General features: G+C 42.1%; 1 protein-coding gene across 2 annotated transcripts in view; it reads right to left on the bottom strand.

Annotated features, from left to right (window-relative positions):
- Positions 1–393: 393 nt before the first annotated feature.
- LOC126185219 (alpha-soluble NSF attachment protein) overlaps positions 394–23,424 on the bottom strand; it is a 69,952-nt gene continuing 46,921 nt past the window's right edge. The window contains exons 5-7 of one of the 2 annotated variants that reach the window (XR_007536986.1): positions 22,661–22,783; positions 2,329–2,479; positions 394–590 (exon numbers count right to left, since the gene is read on the bottom strand). Coding sequence is in view for 1 of the 2 variants with exons in the window: in XM_049928099.1 (XP_049784056.1) it covers positions 22,634–22,783 (150 nt within the window). In the remaining variant the exon portion in view is untranslated. Of the gene's footprint in view, positions 591–2,328; positions 2,480–16,401; positions 22,784–23,424 lie in introns of those variants that run through there. The other variant, XM_049928099.1, reaches the window with a different exon arrangement.

The following is a 23,424-nucleotide window of genomic DNA, read 5'->3' as shown; positions in this document are numbered from 1 at the left end:
TTAAAAATTTGTATGTTTGTATCGTGTGTATATTTTGCAGTGTACAATGTTTGTATAAATACCAGCATTCTGAAATATTTGATGTACATATAAATAGTTGTAATATCCATCCAGGAGTTCACTTCTGTCCTGGTTTTACATTGGTGTCAGTGATAAACAAGATTTCAATTCTAAGTGGTGTACTTCACTAATAATGCTGCCTTCGTATTTGGCTTGCTTCTGTTTACAATCCAACAGTATATTCCCAATTGATCATATCAACCGATTCCTTATTAAGAAATTTAAGATGCTTTACTTTATTGTTACAAATATCAGAGGCAAAAGTGCAATGATTCATGATGTGAATATGACACCAATTAATACTAATGTTTTTCTCTGTTTTACACAAATTTATTATTTACAAATAAACAAAATAGTACCTGTACGTAAATTTTGTACATTGTCAATGCCCTTAAATTGCACAATTAAGCTGTGAACCCTCAAATCTCCTTTGTAGTTTGCTCCCATCCAACTTGCTCTCATTTGTTTAATTCAAAATGACAATTTAGGCTGGCAAAGTCCAAAGTATCTTCAGAGCCATTCAACACCTCCTGTAACAAGACTTTCAACTGAGTGCATTTTACCATTAACAAAGCTGATGATCAGGAGATCACATATGTATTGAACATTTTAGTGGGATCCTTTACTGTAAAACAAGTAATACCCATGATTTTTTTTCTTTTTGTTCCTAAAATAAACAATGACATGATGCAAAGTTTTGGTAGCATAGACTCACAGCAAAAAAAAATTGCGACACCAAGATGGAGTTGTGTGACATAAACAAAAGTTGGTACACATGTTTCTACATCTGAAAGATGATGTATATTCAAATTTCACACTAGTCGCATAAAAGTGGTGTTAGCAGTGCCACTATGAGGAAGCAAATCAACTTTGCTTTAAATACACACTGTAATGGTCATGAGTGTTAGTTACCTTTGAGACTGGAAGTAGTGAGTTTCAATAATGCCTTTAAGGTGAAAAAGGTGCCACTGAGTTTGAACGAGGTTGTGGAACAGAGCTACAAGAAGCTTAATATTCCTTCTGCGGTACTGGAGAAAGACTTTGCATGAATCACTGTACATTATTGCTGGTAGCAGTGGTCACAAGAATGTACGGTTGCAAGAAGACCAGGCTCTGGATGGCCACGTTGCACCATAATGTTTGGCGTATACCTCTGGCACATCATACTGCATCTGCAGCACCAAATTGAGCAACAGCTGGCACAAGAGCACCCCAACAAACTGTTACAAATTGGTTACTTCAAGGACAGCTCCAAGCCAGAGGCCCTGTAGTATGCATTCCATTGACCCCAAACCACCACCATTTGCAATTTCAGTGGTGTCCAGCAAGAGCTCAATGGAGGCAGGGTGGAGGTCTGTTGTGTTTTCCAATGAAAGTTGGTTCTACCTTGGTGCAGGTGATAGCTGTGTGTTGGCTAGGAGGTGGTCAGTTAAAGTTCTGCAACCAACCTATCTGCATGCTAAATACACTGGACCTACACCTTGAGTTATCATCTGGGATGTGATTTTGTATGACAGCAGGAGCACTCTCATGGTTATCCCCTGCCCTCTGAATGCAAATTTGGACGTCATCTTGACGATTTGACCTGCTGCCATTCATGAACAGCATTCCAGGGGGTGTTTTCCAACAGGTAACACTTGCCCACATACTGCTGTTGTAACTCAACATACTCTAAAGGATGTCGACATGTTGCCTTGGCCTGCTTGATCACCTGATCTGTCCCCAATCGAGCACATATGGGACCTCATTAGACAACAACTCTAACGTCATCCACAAACAGCACTAACCATCCCTGTATTGACCAAACACATGCAACACACATGGAACTCCATCCAACAAACTGATAACTGCCACCTGTAAAACACAATGCATGCACATTTGCATGCTTGCACTCAACATTCTGGCAGTTACACCAGTTACTAATGTACCAGCATTTCACATTTGCAATGGCTTATCTTGTGCTTACATTAACCTGTGATCTTGCAATGTTAATCACTTACATATGTTACCTAGACATATGTATTCCCAAAATTTCATTACTCTAAATTAATTATTTTTGGTGTTGCAATTTTTTTCCACCACCATATATTGTGTACTGGGAGTTGATGGAATGAACTATGACTGAATAGGGCTATTGCTTGTAGGCTAAACATATGACATGGCACAAATGTTTTTGGACCTAAAGTCAATGAGCTGTAACTTAAAACAAGTGACTGGAATTATGCATGTCTTGCATTGCATTTTTGAGGCATTAAAATGAATACTCACATGTAAATGAATTAATATCTTGGTGCATTGAAGGAAAAAGCTTCAAATAAGCTCTTTCCAGAACACAAAATTTACAGGGTTTACTTTCCCAGATTCTCCTAACAGCACCTCAAAATGGAATACTCAGCTGCTGTTACAAACTCTCCAAAAGCTGTAAAAAAATTACAAGATACTTAGCAGGTAAAAAGGAACAAAAAAAATGAACTTGACTAACAACACAGCCATGACAAAATTGAGGATGTGAAAGAATCTCAGTATCCTACACTGACCAATGTCAATGAAGCACTGACAAGACTTGAAAAACTTAAGCTCAAGCAAAGTTCAGTCAATAACATCAGCACATAGGCCATTACAATAAACAAATACTGAAATTATAATTCAGAAAATGAACATTCAGTCTTACGTTTACTGATGTTTACTTATTCCTTCCCTATTAGTAAATACAAAACTGGCCATTAAAATTGCAACAAAGGTCATAGCAGCACAAAATGATCTACATGCTTGTATATGCAAATGATTAGCATTTCAGGACAAGTGCACAAAATAGGAAGGGAGAATGGTATTAACGTTCTGTGTATAACAAAAGATCACACAGCAGGTTTCTCATTCAGAAGTCACATTTGTATGTAGTTGTTTGTGAGAAGATTATATTATGCCTCAGGTACAGGAAAATGTCTACCAGCATATGTCAGAAATACGACAGTGACAGGATCATGGCCAATAAGACTGCTGTTTAGCATTCAGTGAGACAGCTGCTCTCATTGATTGGAATCACATGACTGTTTTGCAAGTACGTATTGGCAAGTTCAGGAGGAAGATAGTGTCATGCAGGATCTCAATAGACCCACATGATTACTGCCTAAGAGGAGAGAGATAATGTTTGCCCAGCCATGCAGGACAGCAGAGCCACATCACGTACCTTCAGTCAGGAAATGGACATATTTGCAGCAAAATAAATGGGTCAGTTAGTGAATCATTGTTAAAAATAACAAATGCCATCCACCTTAACGTCATCTGACTGGTGATAGACACTTCGGACCAGCACCATTCCCAATCTCTGTGCAAGGCTGTTACGCTACCATTTCACATCAAGCAGTGACAACTCATGGTGCAACACACATACAAAATATATCCCTTTACCCTGTAACTTTCATACCACGCTGTCGCTTGTCCACCCTTTGAACAACTCTTCAACATCTGTTGGCGAGAACAAAGTGTTTTGGGAAATGTGCAAAGGATTTTCTTTTAGAAATGAGTGTGGCCGACGTTGAAGTTGTACACCAAGACTGGAGTCAGAGTCCTTTTAGCTTCCTTAGCTGCTCAGTCTACATGCCGCAAGCCACCATATTGTACATGGCAGAGAGTACCCTGTACCACTACTGGCCATTTTCTTTCCTGTTCCACTGACAAAGCATGGGGAAAATGGACTTTCTACATGCTTCACGTATCTTATCCTTACACGAAATGTATGTTGGCAGCAGTAGAATCATTCTGAAGTCAGCTTTAAATGCCAGTTCTCTAAATTTTCTCAATAGGGTTCCTCAAAAAGATTATCGTCTTCCCTCCAGTGATTCCCATTTGAGTTCACACAGCATCGCCATAATACTTGCATGTCGTTCAGACCTAGAAACCTGCATCTGAATTGCTTCAATGTCTTCCTCTAATCCGACCTGGTGTGGATCCCAAACAATCAAATAGTACTCAAGAACAGGTTGCACCAGCATCCTATATGTGATCTCCGTTACAGATAAACCACACTTTCTTAAAATTCTCCCAGTAAACTGGAGTTGACTATTCCCTTCCCAACTGCAGTCCTCACATGCTCATTCCATTTCATATAGCTTTGCAACATTATGCCCAGATATTTAAATGACATGACAGTGTTGAGCAGGACACCACTAACACTGTATCCAAATATTATGGGTTTGTTTTCCCTCCCCATCTGCATTAACTTACATTTTGCTACATTTAGAGATAGCTGCCATTCATGTATGATCCTACAGTTTCTCAACTTCGACACCTTCCCATACACCACAGTATCGTCAGCAATCAGTCACAGATTGCTGCCCACCCTGTCCACCAGATCATTTACGTACACAGAAAATAACAGTGATCCTATCATGTTTCTCTTGGGCATTTCTGATGATACCCTTGTCTCTGATAAACACTCGTCATCAAGAACAACATACTAGGTTCTATTACTTAAGAAGTCTTTGAGCCACTCACATATCTAGTAACCTATTCCATATGCTGATACCTTTGTTGGAGGATGTTGTTGAAGGAAAATGTTTAACATCTGCTCCATTTCCCTTAGTGCCATACAAGCCCAGCAGCAAATGCACAGAGCAGAGAAAATGATTCAGGGCTGACTGTCCCTTCTTCAACACCAAGGGAAACAAGTATGGTTCTACTGGATTTCCTGGACATGTAAAAATTCAGAGGCATGAGACAGCAGAGGTAGCAGCAAAGCAAGCCTCCAGGAAACTTAATGTGGCTCTATTTCCTCAACCCATGCAGGCTATCATCTCACTGTTAGGTGAAAAAGTCATGCAATGATGGAAGGAAGAGTGATAACACATGTGGGACAATAACCTGAGACCAGTGACATCAACCATTTCTGACATACCTCAAACTGGTCACTCCAATGGGATGAACTCACCATGACAGACCTCTGAATAACTTCCTTCTTTGGCAAGGATATCCTCCAGTCTGTCATATCTGTGGTGTAAAACTGACTAAGTTATTTTGTAATAAAATGTATTTTATATTCAGACAACAGGGCAGCAGATATTTCAAGTCCAAACCCGCTCTCTGTTTTAGCTACGAGATGTGTGTTACAAAGATTTTGACATTTTGTGCATTGTCCAGAATGCAGCCTAAGGTTTCAGGTAAAACATTGATAAAACATTGTGTGCTGTTGATTAAAGGAGTCTGTAACTGCCTCCTGCACATGCTTGTCTGACACAAATCGTGAACCCTTCGAGGCCTTTTTTTAAGGGACCGGAAGCATGATAGTTACCAGGGGAGGGATCAGGACTACTGGGCGTGTGCTCTAGTGTCTCCCACTTGACTTGGCCTAAGTTCTGCATTACGACATTTGCAATATGGGGACATTGATAATCATGAAGCAACAGCACTCCTAGCCACAATTTTCCTGGATGTTTCATCTTAATTTCACACATTCTCTGATGTACATACACCAGTGTTTGTCTTTCAACAGCCAAGAAAAGAGTAACAGCACATATGTCCTGTATGGATGCATTTGTCAATGTCACCATAGTTCATGTTTTCGCATTTACTGCACATTAGAAAGACATGAATGCCACACATTCCTTGTCTACATGCCTGTGCGTATGTAACCACATTGGAGTCACAGTACATTGCATATATGCAGCAACAATGCCCTCAAATGGGAACTTTTTGACTGCCCCTTATAGATCATGACTCAGTATGTATGTAAGGTTGCAATATTTTGGATAATACAATAAGCAAATGATGTGAAAGTTATGCACCCTGTTACCCCAATAGCGCGGAAAAAAAAGCTTATCACGCACAAACCAAAGCCACAGCAGTAAGTTTGCATCACTTTTTCATACACAACTAAATGTTTTAACATGTTGACAACCATAAAGACGCTCATGGCCAGTCATACAACATGCAGGATACAATGTGATTACATTCTGTGCATATTTAGACAGATGTTGAAAGTAACTTTGCCAGGAGGTACGATTCAATGAAATATAGCACCAACATGTGAACTGTTCTCACAGTTACTTTCAATGCTGCAACCTCACCTTCAACATGTGCAATGATATGCATCTAGCTGCTTGAAACTTCCAACTGTAGCACACCACAAAAATAACCAGCTAATATTTTGAAAGCTGGCTGTCTCTAAACTAGCTGGTTACCTACAAATTCCTAAATTAACCCAGACATGCCCTCTATTCCATAAAAACAATTGCCTATTCACATATCCACAGGTTACTAAAAAAGTTACATGGAATGCACAAAATGTAATGAACTCTGCAAAACACTACACACACAATAGTACAGCTTATGTATTAATTTCACAGAAATGTTTCACTTACTATAGAGAGTTGAAAAGTATTATCGCATACTGTGAATCGCTATTGCCTAATACTAGCTGGAACATCAGTCAGTGAAAAACATTTACCAATAACTTAAAAACATATATGTGCTAACTGTTCTGAAGACACACTTCACATGTGCAGTAAACTGTATCGTTTTCAGTGTATCAATACAGAAATAGAATGCAAATTCACATATGTACCCTCACTGCAATAACGTTGCTGTCTGTTCAAGCTGTATAGAATATTTATGACAATTAAGGTGGAACTACTCTGATGTTATGTCATGAATAAGCAAATGAAGAGCACCTGCTAGTATATCATTTGTAATCAGAGTATAACTTCATTGTGTTACCATGGCACAATTTCTTCCAAACAACTGCTAGGCACCCCGCTGACTACATACCTAATATTTTTCCATCTATTCCGGTGGGCATAATGGTTTGAAAGTGTCGGTGAATATTCAGTGTGTGTCTTGTTGGAGCATAAACATTAAATTAGTGCCTGTAACAGATGGATGGCTTTTTATGGGGAATGCAATGTTAGAGCATTTCTGTACTGACTCCAGAAACACGTGATATAAAAGTACACACATTCACAAGGAACCACTTGACTGGAATACATGAAATTTCCCACTTACTGTGAGTGGTTGTCTTACTATTTGGCTCACGGTCAGGCCCAAACTCCCATATGTTGACAACCATGTGTCTACAACCTGCACTCGTACATCCATTATGTATAATCCTCTACATGGGAGACATTTTACTTGACACTCGCTTGCCCGGTGTCAGCAGATAAATATGATATTGCAGTGCGCGTGTTATTTCGAATTATGAATTCAGAATCATACAGATACTTTAGTATCACACTTTAGTGTGAGGTTGCAAAAGGCAATGATGTTTATGGTATTCAGTGTCCCACATGGTGTCTAACACGCAACCATAATATTGACTGCTAATCGTAACAGGGGCTGGAACTGGAGGTATCCAATGGTGACTGCAGTATGAGGCTATGGAGTGTAGTTGCACTCCTTAGTTGACAAGGAACTCATAACAGCTCTACAGTGCTAGTGGTGTCGATACAAAGCAGAGCGACAGCAACGATAAACAAAGCAAACATTGCATTATATTTACAACGGGTGCCGAAGTTGAAGTTTCATCGGTAAGTAACCCAAGGAATATCACAGAGTGAGAAAGAAGTGACAGACAAAATCAACATTACAGCAAAATGAGTCAGTGGACTGTGTTGCGTCATATGCGCACAACTGTGCAGACAATGTACGTGAGGAGTACAATGACTTACAAAGTCAAGGTGATTTTGGAACAGGTGTTGAATCACGTAGTTCATCATCCTCGTCAGACAGGGAGAGAGAAATCCCCGTTTCCAGTGAAAGGTAGTGAAGGACAATCATCATCCAAAGAGCGGGTACAAACCATAATTAGGAACATCAAAGATCATCCACAGCATAATAAAAAATTATGAACAGATTTTGAATAATTCCGCAGAAATATGGCTATGTAAAACATAATAAAAACTAAGGATACTCAAGGGGGACAAGGCACACTGGATACAAAAACTGGTGTTGGCGTGTTTCAAGGATGCTTGACAAAATTTATAGGACATACATGACAGTGATCTTCTACCTTATGCACATCAAATAGCATGTGACATAGATTACAGTGATTTCAAGGGAAACAGTGGATGGTTGCGTAACTTCAAAGAGTGCTACAGAATTGGAAGACTTACGATAACAGAATTTCAGACAAAGCAATCAATCTGATGGTGCACAGAAAACTACAGAATGTGCCCAAAAATTTGTAAATGGGATAAACAAACTTATCCCATTGTCCAGTAAGGAATATGTTTTCAACTCCAAAAAATTGGGATTTGAAAAGGAAATGCATATGAAAGGGAACCTCAAGAGATTCTTCCTCATGTGTGTGCTATAGCAAGGGCATTAGAGAATATTTACATCACAGGAAGCAAGAGTGGGTAGATGGGTGTAACAAAACTACAGCTATAGTATGAGTACTGCTTTTGGCCAAAAAAATGGTCAAAATAACTTGCTTTTGCTCAGTTCCTGGTCTGCGTGTAAAAAATCTTACTCCTTTAGAGCAAACTATACCTCCTGAAAAGTGTGTTACATTGCATTTCTTACCACCTGGAACCACTGGACAAATTCAGCATATGGGTGTTTGTTTTTCGCTGGACATAAAACATATTGTCGCAGAAGAAGCTGAGTAGCACCGTGGTGCAGTGGTTATGATACTAAACTGTTGCATGGAGGGTCGTGAGTTCAAAACTCACCTGGACTGTACAATTTTAATTTCTATATTCGGTTCGAGTACTTTCTAGAAGTATCCACAAATGTCAAGAATCATTGTACTGGAATGTTCTGTAGGTGTGTATATATACTGTATGTGTTCTGGCCGGAGGCAGTTCGCCCCGTGCACTTGTATGTGCAAGTGCTGAATAAACCTTCGTTAAATGAAGTTAGTGTTTGTCATTCATGTAAGTATACCTTCTTCTACATGACAATATTATCACACTACGCCTTAAAGAATAGCCAGTTCACAATAAGAACCACAACAGACTGTTTCACATTCAGTTGCGAGCCATCACATTCCATCAGTTTTCATCACCCCATTACACCAGTATGATTCTAACATGCTTTCTTGAAGAGTGGACACCCCAGGAGTTCATCTACAATCTTGGTGGTGTAAATATTTTTGATCACTGTGCGCACCATTTTCACTCAGTGTTCACAGTGCAAGTTCATCATTTGTTTTGAACATTTCTCGACTGTTATATACCACAAAAAGTATCTCCATACATTTTCTGCTGCCCTCCAGATGCACATGGTGAGGCATGAGCACCTAATATATTTCCTGCTGTAGCTGCTAATGCAACACCTTCAAGTGAGCCCTACTGATGCACTCAAGGGGCTCCTTGTCAGATTGCTGTGGTAGTATTGGCAACTTGTTTATGTTTGAGGCATTACAAAATTGTAAAATAATATTTTAAAACTACAACATATTGTACCCAAATGTTCGCTATCTCTTTAACCTCACCAGACATTTATGAGTTAAGCAACTGCCTTGACTACACAAAACATTAAATCCAGCTTACCTTTCATACAAAGATGTGTTTCGGGCATCAGTTGAAGAAAAGATTCAACATAATAAAGTCAAGTGCAGGTAAGTGGCTGAGGAGCACACAGTGAAAGGTTTATGTTTATTTCCCCTAATTCATTATAAGCTCATTATGATAGTATCCACATGGTTTTGGTTACAGATTACAGATGGCATTATGTGAACACATACTTTTATAAATCATGTAAATTACCAGTGTTAAAATTCCAACAACACACAATAAATTGTGTGTGTTCACCAAAATCCCTCCAACCACTTTGATACATTTTTATAAGGATTCATAATGTAAGACCTGGTACAACAGGACCACATATTGATGATGAGATTGTGACAGAACGGGCTGTTACTGAGACCTGAAGAAGTCAAATAAGTGAGTCTTGGTAAAAACACCACGACATCCATAACTATACAGGAATACCACAGGAAAAACAAAATCTAATCCATTTTAGATGTTGACCCTCTTAAAAACAAGTCTGACTTGCCAATGTCAGGTGACAATTATCACTTCAGGAATTCTACTTTCCTTGTAACACCTTTCAACCAATTTTAGGACAAAGACTGGTTCTCGTGTCAGAACTAGTCATGTCATCATTTTGTAATCACACAGGATGGTACACAGTCCCTTCTTTTGATTTTAAGCTATTATTCATAACACAGAGCAAACTCAAATTACCAAACCTTAGCAAATACTACAGTGTACTCATTTTAATATGGAAAATCTAAGTTACAAGTTCACTTTCTTTTGCTTATCACAGGAGAATTTTTCATGCTCCATGCTCTACTGATAAATATATTTATACTCCGTAAGTGGAGTGTATACAGTGCTTTACCAGTCACACAGAGTAATAAATGTGAACCACGGTGTATACTCCACTTGCAGAGTATAAATATACAGGTCAGTAGAGCACATGGCATGAAAATTCTCCAGTGATAAGCAAACGATAGTAAACTTGTAACGTACATTGTCTGGATTAAAAATAAAATTGCATAAACTCAACTTCTGAATTTATCACTTTTATCACTTTTGTCATTATGTTGAGATCTACACGAGTGGATGTCACATGTTGCTTGAATCCTCTTTGAAAGGGCACTCTAAAAATTGGAACAATAACCCTCTAATCATGGGCAATTTTTCAATTTATTCACACGAAATTGTGGGCATTGTTATTTCATAATTAGAAAAGCTGGAAGGATAAAACTGAAGGAATTTAACAATACCAAAAAAATAATTTACAATTGCTTTTTACCTGACATTTAATGTAAATAATACATGAAATGCAAAAATCATGTTCAGCATTACAAAAATACATTACACTTAGTCATTATTTTTCTGAGTGTTGTAATTGTTGAAGCAACATTCCATACAGAATATGGTTGCAAAGTTGCTGGTGCCAGAACATATACTTGTAAGTATGTGAATGACAAAGGAGAATTACACAAACGCGACTCCCAATGTTTTAGAACAAAAGAAAAAGATCGGATGGGAAAACTGGAATCTCCGATGTTCTGGAGTAGCACAAATATATTTGAGGGGACAATGGCATCCTATGATGTTCCAGAGCAACAGAAAAGTACTCCCTATGCAAATCATGACTTCTGACATGAAAACAGCAGAGAAATTATGTCTGACGCAAAAACAATGGAGTCCGTGAAATTTTCCGGAAAGAGCTGAACTCAAACGGTCACACTTCCCATGGTTTGAAGGTGAAGTTTCTCCATATGCAAACAGTGTTGTGTGTACTATCTCCCAATGAAATTGGGTGAGTACGTCTGTTACACAATTACATAGTTTACATCATCCTGCACTTTTTTCACTAATCAAGAAACTTTGTTCCTCCTCAGCCTACAATAAATGTTTGATGTAAGGGTAGTAGGTAGGTTCTTTTGCATAATTTATATATTATCAAATCAGCACTGAATCAGTTCCATTTGTGTTTCCTCTTTTGCAAGACTTTATGGGGGGGCAGAGGGGGGAGGAGTGTCAGAGGGGTAGGGAGGGTCAGAGGGGGGAGGAGGGTCAGAGGGGGGAGGAGGGTCAGAGGGGGGAGGAGGGTCAGAGGGGGGAGGAGGGTCAGAGGGGGGAGGAGGGTCAGAGGGGGGAGGAGGGTCAGAGGGGGGAGGAGCGTCAGAGGGGGGAGGAGCGTCAGAGGGGGGAGGAGCGTCAGAGGGGGGAGGAGCGTCAGAGGGGGGAGGAGCGTCAGAGGGGGGAGGAGCGTCAGAGGGGGGAGGAGCGTCAGAGGGGGGAGGAGCGTCAGAGGGGGGAGGAGCGTCAGAGGGGGGAGGAGCGTCAGAGGGGGGAGGAGCGTCAGAGGGGGGAGGAGCGTCAGAGGGGGGAGGAGCGTCAGAGGGGGGAGGAGCGTCAGAGGGGGGAGGAGCGTCAGAGGGGGGAGGAGCGTCAGAGGGGGGAGGAGCGGCAGAGGGGGGAGGAGCGGCAGAGGGGGGAGGAGCGGCAGAGGGGGGAGGAGCGGCAGAGGGGGGAGGAGCGGCAGAGGGGGGAGGAGCGGCAGAGGGGGGAGGAGCGGCAGAGGGGGGAGGAGCGGCAGAGGGGGGAGGAGCGGCAGAGGGGGGAGGAGCGGCAGAGGGGGGAGGAGCGGCAGAGGGGGGAGGAGCGGCAGAGGGGGGAGGAGCGGCAGAGGGGGGAGGAGCGGCAGAGGGGGGAGGAGCGGCAGAGGGGGGAGGAGCGGCAGAGGGGGGAGGAGCGGCAGAGGGGGGAGGAGCGGCAGAGGGGGGAGGAGCGGCAGAGGGGGGAGGAGCGGCAGAGGGGGGAGGAGCGGCAGAGGGGGGAGGAGCGGCAGAGGGGGGAGGAGCGGCAGAGGGGGGAGGAGCGGCAGAGGGGGGAGGAGCGGCAGAGGGGGGAGGAGCGGCAGAGGGGGGAGGAGCGGCAGAGGGGGGAGGAGCGGCAGAGGGGGGAGGAGCGGCAGAGGGGGGAGGAGCGGCAGAGGGGGGAGGAGCGGCAGAGGGGGGAGGAGCGGCAGAGGGGGGAGGAGCGGCAGAGGGGGGAGGAGCGGCAGAGGGGGGAGGAGCGGCAGAGGGGGGAGGAGCGGCAGAGGGGGGAGGAGCGGCAGAGGGGGGAGGAGCGGCAGAGGGGGGAGGAGCGGCAGAGGGGGGAGGAGCGGCAGAGGGGGGAGGAGGGGCAGAGGGGGGAGGAGGGGCAGAGGGGGGAGGAGGGGCAGAGGGGGGAGGAGGGGCAGAGGGGGGAGGAGGGGCAGAGGGGGGAGGAGGGGCAGAGGGGGGAGGAGGGGCAGAGGGGGGAGGAGGGGCAGAGGGGGGAGGAGGGGCAGAGGGGGGAGGAGGGGCAGAGGGGGGAGGAGGGGCAGAGGGGGGAGGAGGGGCAGAGGGGGGAGGAGGGGCAGAGGGGGGAGGAGGGGCAGAGGGGGGAGGAGGGGCAGAGGGGGGAGGAGGGGCAGAGGGGGGAGGAGGGGCAGAGGGGGGAGGAGGGGCAGAGGGGGGAGCGGAGGGATGGGGAGGAGGGGCACATGGGGGAGGGGGAGGGGTGGGGAGGAGGGGGAGGGCTGGGGAGGAGGGGGAGGGCTGGGGAGGAGGGGGAGGGCTGGGGAGGAGGGGGAGGGCTGGGGAGGAGGGGGAGGGCTGGGGAGGAGGGGGAGGGCTGGGGAGGAGGGGGAGGGCTGGGGAGGAGGGGGAGGGCTGGGGAGGAGGGGGAGGGCTGGGGAGGAGGGGGGGAGGGCTGGGGAGGAGGGGGAGAGGGGATGGGGAGGAGGGGAGAGGGGATGGGGAGGAGGGGAGAGGGGATGGGGAGGAGGGGAGAGGGGTGGGGAGGAGGGGAGAGGGGTGGGGAGGAGGGGAGAGGGGTGGGGAGGAGGGGAGAGGGGTGGGGAGGAGGGGAGAGGGGTGGGGAGGAGGGGAGAGGGGTGGGGAGGAGGGGAGAGGGGTGGGGAGGAGGGGAGAGGGGTGGGGAGGAGGGGAGAGGGGTGGGGAGGAGGGGAGAGGGGTGGGGAGGAGGGGAGAGGGGTGGGGAGGAGGGGAGAGGGGTGGGGAGGAGGGGAGAGGGGTGGGGAGGAGGGGAGAGGGGTGGGGAGGAGGGGAGAGGGGTGGGGAGGAGGGGAGAGGGGTGGGGAGGAGGGGAGAGGGGTGGGGAGGAGGGGAGAGGGGTGGGGAGGAGGGGAGAGGGGTGGGGAGGAGGGGAGAGGGGTGGGGAGGAGGGGAGAGGGGTGGGGAGGAGGGGAGAGGGGTGGGGAGGAGGGGAGAGGGGTGGGGAGGAGGGGAGAGGGGTGGGGAGGAGGGGAGAGGGGTGGGGAGGAGGGGCAGAGGGGTGGGGAGGAGGGGCAGAGGGGTGGGGAGGAGGGGCAGAGGGGTGGGGAGGAGGGGCAGAGGGGTGGGGAGGAGGGGCAGAGGGGTGGGGAGGAGGGGCAGAGGGGGGAGGAGGGGCAGAGGGGGGAGGAGGGGCAGAGGGGGGAGGAGGGGCAGAGGGGGGAGGAGGGGCAGAGGGGGGAGGAGGGGCAGAGGGGGGAGGAGGGGCAGAGGGGGGAGGAGGGGCAGAGGGGGGAGGAGGGGCAGAGGGGGGAGGAGGGGCAGAGGGGGGAGGAGGGGCAGAGGGGGGAGGAGGGGCAGAGGGGGGAGGAGGGGCAGAGGGGGGAGGAGGGGCAGAGGGGGGAGGAGGGGCAGAGGGGGGAGGAGGGGCAGAGGGGGAGGAGGGGCAGAGGGGGGAGGAGGGGCAGAGGGGGGAGGAGGGGCAGAGGGGGGAGGAGGGGCAGAGGGGGGATGAGGGGCAGAGGGGGGAGGGGGGAGGAGGGGCAGAGGGGGGAGGAGGGGCAGAGGGGGGAGGAGGGGCAGAGGGGGGAGGAGGGGCAGAGGGGGGAGGAGGGGCAGAGGGGGGAGGAGGGGCAGAGGGGGGAGGAGGGGCAGAGGGGGGAGGAGGGGAGTGGGTTCAACTTAGCATTTCATTCTCATTCCTCTCAACTTTGTTTGGCACATGTCTCTGTTGTACAATGTTATTGAATGCCTTCCATTCATACTTCACATTTGCAGGCCCGAAGATAGAATGTTTGCTGCTTAATTAACCAACTATCATTTGATGTTGCACTTGCCAAACATGTTTTCCGTCATCTTTAAATATCTGCCTCAACTCACATAACCAATGACAACTGCGGTAGCTATGTTTTACTAATTCCCTTTGATATCTAACGTGTTATCTTAAAACGATTTCTCGAACCAACTGTTCAAGGCAATATATGATTATGTATTTTCTATTGCTGGTAAATGCAAAACCATTACCATAACACAACCAACAAATTTATACCCAAGTTTCTCCATATTTTTCCTGAAACAGCTTAACAACAGCACCTAAGGCATATGGGTCTACGTAAGCAGCAATGCGCTACAACGTTTGACCCCATTTATCACCATCTCTACTAAGTGCCATGTTATTTCTGACAATGCAACATTATCCTATGTGCTATGATGTGAACACCTACACACTGTAGCATGTGATCAGTAAGGACCTACGTATATTCCTCGCGAATCACCCCTATAATTTTTAAGCAAGTCCACAGAACAAAATGTGGTTGCTAGATTACGACAAATGGCTTTACCACATTCCTGACATATTTGATGGATAACATGGCGAGCAAACATGCATGCTAGGGAAGCTTGGGTACGGAAAAGAATTGCATATTCTCCACCACATGCAACGACCTTCTGGAATATACTATGTAGTATTGACGAAAGGAGTAGTAGTTTCACAGAAACCAGAACCTACTACTTCTTGTTCAGTTTTTTCCTCAGTATGTAATAGTTAAGATCACAATTTATTCAGTGGAATCACCAAACCATCTTACATAGTGATTTCCCACTATGCATATCAACACTGTAGACTGTCACACTGCAGTCCACCAAGACAGTGTTGAACATGTATGGACATTTTACTGTAGCACAGGCTGAGGCAGAACTTGCCTGTGAACACTAAATCTTGCCATTCAGCATAGTGGTGATGGTATTAGGATGTACATTTGAATCAAAGGTGGTGTGCATGGCTCCAAGACAATGGAAACCAACATAATGGTATTAATACCATCAATCCACTGCACAGACCGTATCAAAGTATTGACACAGTCAAGTCTACACTCACTGGCAGAAAAGTTAACATTATGGAAAAAGCTGTAAAAATCATTATCTATACAAAACAAGATTCCATCAGTTGCTAAGAATTTGTGTTCCAGCACCTACTCACTGCAGCCAGCAACCACCTCATATTCAATGGTTCCACACGTATTACTGCCATAAAATCAAGCCCTCTTCGAGTGGAAATATCATGGTATGACAAACCTAGTTCCTGCAGGCAGGTAAATCTCCCCTGATCGAACTCCTTCCCCTGATGCCACTGGGCACTTCGATGGTGAACAGGCGTAATGTGACTTGTTTTCACGTCTGTTTCATTTGGCAACTTGTCTGAATGTCACTGGTGTAACACTAACCTTCCTATTCACATAAAATAAGACACTGCAGAACCGAAGTAAAAACCATCTCCCTGTGATTATAGTCACTTATCACTAATCTTTCTATGTGCTGTAAGTGCTAGTTTATATTGCAGTGATTACATTCAAATAACCTATCGAATTAGGTTTCAAGTACCAGCCTAAGAAATCCTTCAGACAACTGCTGCTTTCAGCCCAAAATCACAAAAGTGTATGAATTCTTCACACAAATAAAACAGGAGCACTGTAATCATGGGTACCTAAAAGGTATTACTGCATCATCATTACTATATGTAATTACCTTTGGAGGCAGACCAGGAATGTGTGCCTAAGCCTGAGGAAAAATATTGTTTTGCATGTATCTGTCATTTTTATATTTCATGAGAACACTGACAATGTCCATAAGATTTCACAAAGTATTTAATTTTAAAGGCATTATGATACAGTACCACATTGTAAAATAAATATTTTCTCCTCATTAAATCAAAAATTCTACAAGCATAAATAAATACAAAATGCTAAGCTTATACATCATCTAATATTTCACAATATTCACAGTATCTACATTGTCTCACAGTCTTCAATGACACTTGAACAACTTGCAATAACAAATACATTGTTACATTATTATAAATAAGTGTCAAATAACCTACATTATATGTGCATATCAATATAGGCTGAAAAAATTCTTATCACTTTGTTTTTTTTTTTTTCAGGAAACCTGTAAACTGTATTATATGTTATTTGCTTTAAATCTTTGTCAGAGATCTGAGAAATGGTCACAAAATTTCATTACATGGCAATCACACACCAGAAGCTGCAATGAATCTCAGATGCTAATTGAAAGGTTATCAGTACATAAAGCATGTAATTCATGGAGACAGTATAAAAATTAACAACGAAAAATCAGTGCACCAAAGTGTAATTTTTCAGTCGTGCCTTAACTATACTGAAATGTGCTTTGCGATTGGATTTATAAATGTCAAAAAGAACAAAGATATGATTTCAGCAAAAGTTTACAAAACATGTATAATCTCATGTTTATGGAAAAAATACAATGGAACAGAAATGCAGCCTTTTGCTAGACTATATTTTTACGAAACCCATAGGATCGTGATGACCAACTGCCATGCTGGATACACAACAGCAAAGAGAGAAAGTAAAATAAATGTTCTACGTCCTCCCACTCATGTGTCCTATCAAATTTCATAATTTACCATGTCACTATGTGCTCAACTTAAAATAAGAATATGACGGTTAATTCTAACTTACAATGTTTTAAAATTTTTAATTTTAGCATATCCTGGGTGTATTTTGAACTCTACCACACTTTTTCAGTGGTTAGATCTCCCTTTTTCTATCCTCACTGAGACACTTACTCAGAAAATTCTTTCCTTAATTACAGAAGCACAACAAAAATACTGCAGGTGACAATACTTTTGTGCAAGATAATGGACATTCAAGGCACAAAGGTTCATGGAAAATTTCATATAACTACATTAAGTGAACACAGGCTCATGAAGGATTTCATAAAACTACAATATGTGAACACTTAAGTGTGTGAACTTCGCAGCACACTGACAAAATTGCTTTCTATGAATTAAGTATATGATGAGTCCAAAACAAACATTCTGGCAGTGAAATTGCTAACAGATCTGTAACAGCACCTACAGCAGTCTATGAAATATTGTCCTCTGACATCTAAAAAAGGGGAGACAAAAACCAAACATTGATACAGTTTCCCCAAAGTATCTACCAACTATGCACTGCTTTGCATAGAAATGGGAAACGAAACTGCTTAAGTTCTAAGGAAGTATTTCAGGATACATAAGGAATGTTAAAGTTATTCGCTCAACATTAAAAATATGGCTTAAGATATACAGTACTGAAAAATGAAAAAATATAAATCAATTTTGGGCATTAAGCATTGTATGAACAATGAAAATGCAAGACCAGCTTAATAAATTGAATTACAAATGGAGGACAGGACAAAAATTGGATGTGGTTAGGGAAAGATTATTTAATGGATTCTCTGCAAGGGCCACAGAAATATGTAAAATTTGACAGTTATCTCTGTGCACCTGAATGCAATGCTCATGCTCATGACTGATTAGCTAACCATCATGAATGCTACTTTACCCATACTTTTAAGAGCTCTTAAAGGTAGCAATATACTCTTATAAAATGTCTGCTACCTGGATTATTACCCAACGTCAATACGTCCAACTACTAGAAACAATGAAGTTTATGTATTTAACACGATAGCAGCTTAATACCACCAACCCAAAAAAAGTTTGTTTTTCCAATCAAATAAAACACTAGCTACATGACTGGTTTCTCCAATTATGTTTCATATAAAACAGAACTATAAGATACCCGATTGTGAAAACCTACGTACAGATGGAAAACACCCATAGGATGTTATATAAACATCCATCTTTTAGAGTCTTGTGTTTAATGGTGAAGTAAAGTGTTTGAGAGCTAGAACACACTACAGTAAATAATGCATTGCTGAAGAATACAGTCAAATATAAATGTTGATAATCACTTCCCCCATACACAATATGCAAAGACAACACCCAACATCTCCTATCCCAACACCAAATTAACATTACAAGGGGAAAAAAAACTAATACAGTTTAACTATTTCTGAGCAGAAAGTAACTGCAAACACTGCGAAGACCAACATATTTGCAATATCAAATAGTTCACACTCTTTGAAGTTTTATCAGTGCCATAGTACAAGTACCTTTCTTCATCATTACAGATTGGGTACACACTAAGTGGCAGAATTTCCAAATGTTTAATGTGTGCCATAAATTAAAATTATTCTCAATTTGCATTGCTTCCTTAAAATACAAATCATACTGGCATGCAAATATGAAAGAAATAAAGCAAGGAGATATCAAAATCTGCTTGGTCTTACAAGAAACCCTTCTAGTCATAGTTGTAGGAAGAGAGCAATCATTTTAAAATGTTGCTAACTGCATAGGAAGAAATCAGAAAGAGAGAAATTACATTTGTAAATTTCACCATTAGTGACTCTTGTGCCTTCCAAGAATGAAAACTGAATATGCTTGAGTAGTGACTGAAGTGCTAGGAAGGTCACAATCAATCTTATATCATGTGACAAACTAGAAATTTCTTTAGTGGTTATCCATCAAGACTACATCTTAACAGTTAAGAGAGGAAAAGTGATGCTGAGAAATCTCAAAAACAGCAATGAGAAATACTAATCCTCCTACCTCACACAATCATTTATGTGGCCATGTACCAGATAGTAAAAACATGAAATGAATCATTGTAAAAGTAACCTTACTTTGGAAGCTGTTCTCACGACATGAAGTCTTATCATTCTAACAGCTCAGTATATATTTCAAATTCCATTACAGATTCTGAAAGGGAGATGGAAAAGGGATCATGACTTGTGCATTCACACTTCTTACAAGTCAGTAGCCCAAATTGCGTGTGCATGGGGGGAGGTTAGGGGAAGTTATTTAGTACTCCTCCAAAACGCTGTAACTGTTTTTCCGAAACTCAATGGTCACATTTATTTGGAGAAACATCTGTGCTACATTCATGTTCACTGCAATTTTCAACATTTTAAAGTCAAAATAATAGTTAACTACCTCTGTAATGCTAGAAGTTTATAAGGTAAAGCACATGGTCTAGATATTCAAGGTAATAATCATGGTGATCGTTTCCCTTCTGCCACAAATTACACATTCTGACAATTCTCCACATCTAGTCAAATCTTTATGTGGTGCAACTTATGTGATAAAAAGACCTCCCCACAATGAATTAAAAGAACCAATACCTAAATAATATAATCTTAAAATAACATTCAGTTTGTAAGATACTTGATGAGACTTCAATAATACTAAATTATCATATGAGGATTAAGAATCTTCTATTTTCAAAGAAGTTTTTTCCAAGCATAATTATTTTTTATATAAAACCATTAATTTCCACAATGGTGGTTAATATAAAAGAGCTTTGCATCAAATATGTGCACAAAAAAGAGAAACTCATTACAGTAATAAACACTGTCAACAAACTTTTCCTGAATAATAGGCACAATAAACAAATGGCAACAATATTATTATTGTTAAATCTATTTACACTGATACAGGAGTATACAGCTGATCAGACAGTGCTAATTTGGTGCATAATAATAACATCCTTCTCATTCCACAATGTGTGTTCACAGTCATGGATTCTTATAATGGAACTGCTATTTAAAGAATCACATAACAGCTTCTGTCTACATACAAAATATAAACTTAATTTTCAAAAAGAACCAGTGGGATTACTGTTGTAGACTACATAGGAACAAAGAAATATTCTGCCTGTATTGTATACAGCTGAGGAACAACGAGCCGCGCAGGGTAGCCGTGCAGTCTAAGGCGCCTCGCCACAGTTCGCGCGGCTGCCCCATCGGAGGTTTGAGTCCTCCCTTGGGCATGGGTGGGTGGGTGTGTGTGTTGTCCTTAGCGTAAGTTAGTTTAAGTTAGATTAACTAGTGTGTAAGCCTAGGGACCAGTGGCCTCAGTAGTTTGCTCCCACAGAACTTACTACAAATTTCCAATTTTTGAGGAACAACTCACAATAAGAGTAAATATAATGAACAAGTAATAGAATATATGCAGAAAACAAGAAGCTCTTCCCAAATGGAGAGAGAGAGAGAGAGAGAGAGAGAGAGAGAGAGAGAGAACACAAATCTAAAACTATAAATATGATGTAACAAGGAGGAAGACACTGGGTTGCAGTACAAAGAATGATTAATTTCTGCCACTCGTTTTACTTCAGAAATCTTTCCTCAAATATCATACCACATACTCTGTTGTGTGTTCACTATCATGCTTCTATAGAATTATCTGATTTTCCTGAACTGTGTATCTGGGTTCCGCCTCCCAAATTTTTCCCTCCCTCTTCTGTGATCTGTGACCATGTCCCCCACCCATGCACTCATTGGTTTGGATCCAGTTATCCTTTATATTTTATAAATTATACACCTCTGCAGCTTCCTATACCAAACTCTAAAATCCAACTCCAAAATATAATTATGTGACTAGTGAACTGTGGAGAGCCATGGGTTCAAACCTTTGAATGCCACAAACAAAACTTGTGTTATGAAAACACAAGTACACCACCACCATTAGTGTAAGGAAGAGCTGTGGCACCCCAAGCCAGTAACTATTGATGAATGGGCACTTTACATAATTATTGCTTCCAAAAGTAGGTGACTGCAAGTGACATTGTCCGATGCACTAACCCAAAAACACAGTCTGCACACATTACTAAAAATTATCTAAAAAAAAAATAATAAGTAACTGTGCCTCCATCTCACATAAAACATCCACATAAATACATTTTATCAAAATATTACAGTATAACAACATGATAATTTAGAAAAAGGAAAAAAATACATGATCAGATTTTTCAATGAACTTTAGAAATGTATGTGAGCACACATTTGTCACAATGCATGTAGAAAACAATCAGTGATGACCATCAACAAAATGATAATACCTGTCAGTATTACAACTCCACTACAAAAAGAAATTAACATACACAATATGCTTTCCAATCAATGTCTACTTCAGCATTTGCCACCTTGTATATATTATGCAAAAAGATCTAATATTCTGGGAATCTAACCACTGCAGGCTCAATTTACAACATTTATAAAGACTAAAAACATTAATAGACAATGCTTGCTTAATTCAGCACAGTGCTCAGTCAGAACATGTACTGAATACACTTCTTTTCTTATACTTAAATTATTGATTGTGAAGTGTTAATTTGTTGATCACTGGTTCTTTGTGGCAGTAATAGTACAAGGCCATTTTTCTATGAATTCATTAACAATAAAAGTGCAAAAAACCAACTTCACTACTAGACAATATTTTATATTATTTTCACCTGCAACATTCAACAACTTTCTCAAAGCCAACATCATAGTAGTACACAAAGTGTAGTTTCACTACAAGCTTTCCAGAAATGTATCAATAATTAATATTAGAAACAAAAACTACTGCTTTACAGGTATGGAGAAGGATCAACCATAGTTAAAATGAAATTAAGATACTACACATGCACTGTTTAACTACAGTAAACTTTTGACAGAAACCTCTGCCCTTACTGGAATAAAAATGAAGGAATGGTACTACCTACAAGAAACTAACAAACACAAGCAGGTAGTGTGTGTGTATGTGTGTGTGTGTGTGTGTGTGTGTGTGTGTTTTATTAAGCTGCTTCTGGAAAGCTTGTGACACCTCTACAGTTTATCATACATGAATTCATGTATCAAGATAAATGTGTTTCGGAAAAATATTGTCTGTTTATTGCATGGTGTAAAAAGTGGCCATCCATTATTTTAGAACAAAAGATTTCCTTTGTCTATAGTTTCTTTGGTATTCTGAAATTTCATTAAAAATGAGGAGAAATAAGACATGCTTAACTGTACTTGTAAATAAAGTTCAGTTAATACCAACTCCATAAAACAGCAGCTCTTTCTGGCTTTTTAATAGTCTCTTCTATATTTAAGTTGTTTGCACCCTAAAAAATTACTGTGGGAAGTGCCAAAAGACAGTTCAAGTACAAAGGATGCACACAAATAGAAAGCTCTGACTCAGCGAAGATCTGGGTTGTCATTAACCTGTTTCTTTATGCGTAGCAGAATAGTGGTGTACCACTGATCAAGTCGTGAAATTGAATCATAATCTTTAACTGCTTCTGTGAAACCATCAACATTCTGCTCCTCCATGTGATCAATTAAAACCTGAAATTTAAAAATTTCTGGCATTAATGATCAATTTAAACCACACTTATTAACAGTCTACAAATAAAAAGCCCCACTTTTTCTCAGACATACATGTATACTCAGGAAGTTGGACTATCCAGAATTAATTATTCCCTTGGGCACAAAATGCAAGGTAGAGAAAATAAACATACAGAGAAAGTATTTACAGGAAGACACAAACATTGTTTTCTGGCATTCAAGCTCTTTTACGAGAGTTACAGTTTTTATTCCCTATAGAGCCCATTTTACACCATTTTGTCGCTAAGCTTTGCACTGCTGACTTCGCTGCAGATTCAGCCAAATCACTTCCAGTCTTTAACTCTTACACAAACAGGTCTGTACACGTTTTCCACAAACTGAGCTTCGTGTACCACTGGACAATGAAGATGCACTGTTTTACTGTCAGCACGAATTTATGTTGCCCTCAACTGGTCACTAAACATGTCTGCTCCTCTCACTTGCTCAAACCTAATGACACATCAAAGTATTCTATACAGAGCGTGCGGCCGACGTGTGCATGCAGACGTGATAGCCGATTGGTGAATTGAATCCACGGTTTCCACCATTATCTAGGATGGGCAGTTCTGTTTACTAACAAGGGTCAATTCCATATCTTTCTT

Source organism: Schistocerca cancellata, chromosome 4 (assembly GCF_023864275.1).
Source record: "Schistocerca cancellata isolate TAMUIC-IGC-003103 chromosome 4, iqSchCanc2.1, whole genome shotgun sequence".
In the NCBI taxonomy this organism is placed as follows: Eukaryota; Metazoa; Arthropoda; class Insecta; order Orthoptera; family Acrididae; genus Schistocerca; species Schistocerca cancellata.
Note: the sequence above shows the minus strand (reverse complement) of the source record. Positions and strands in the feature narration are given on the sequence as shown.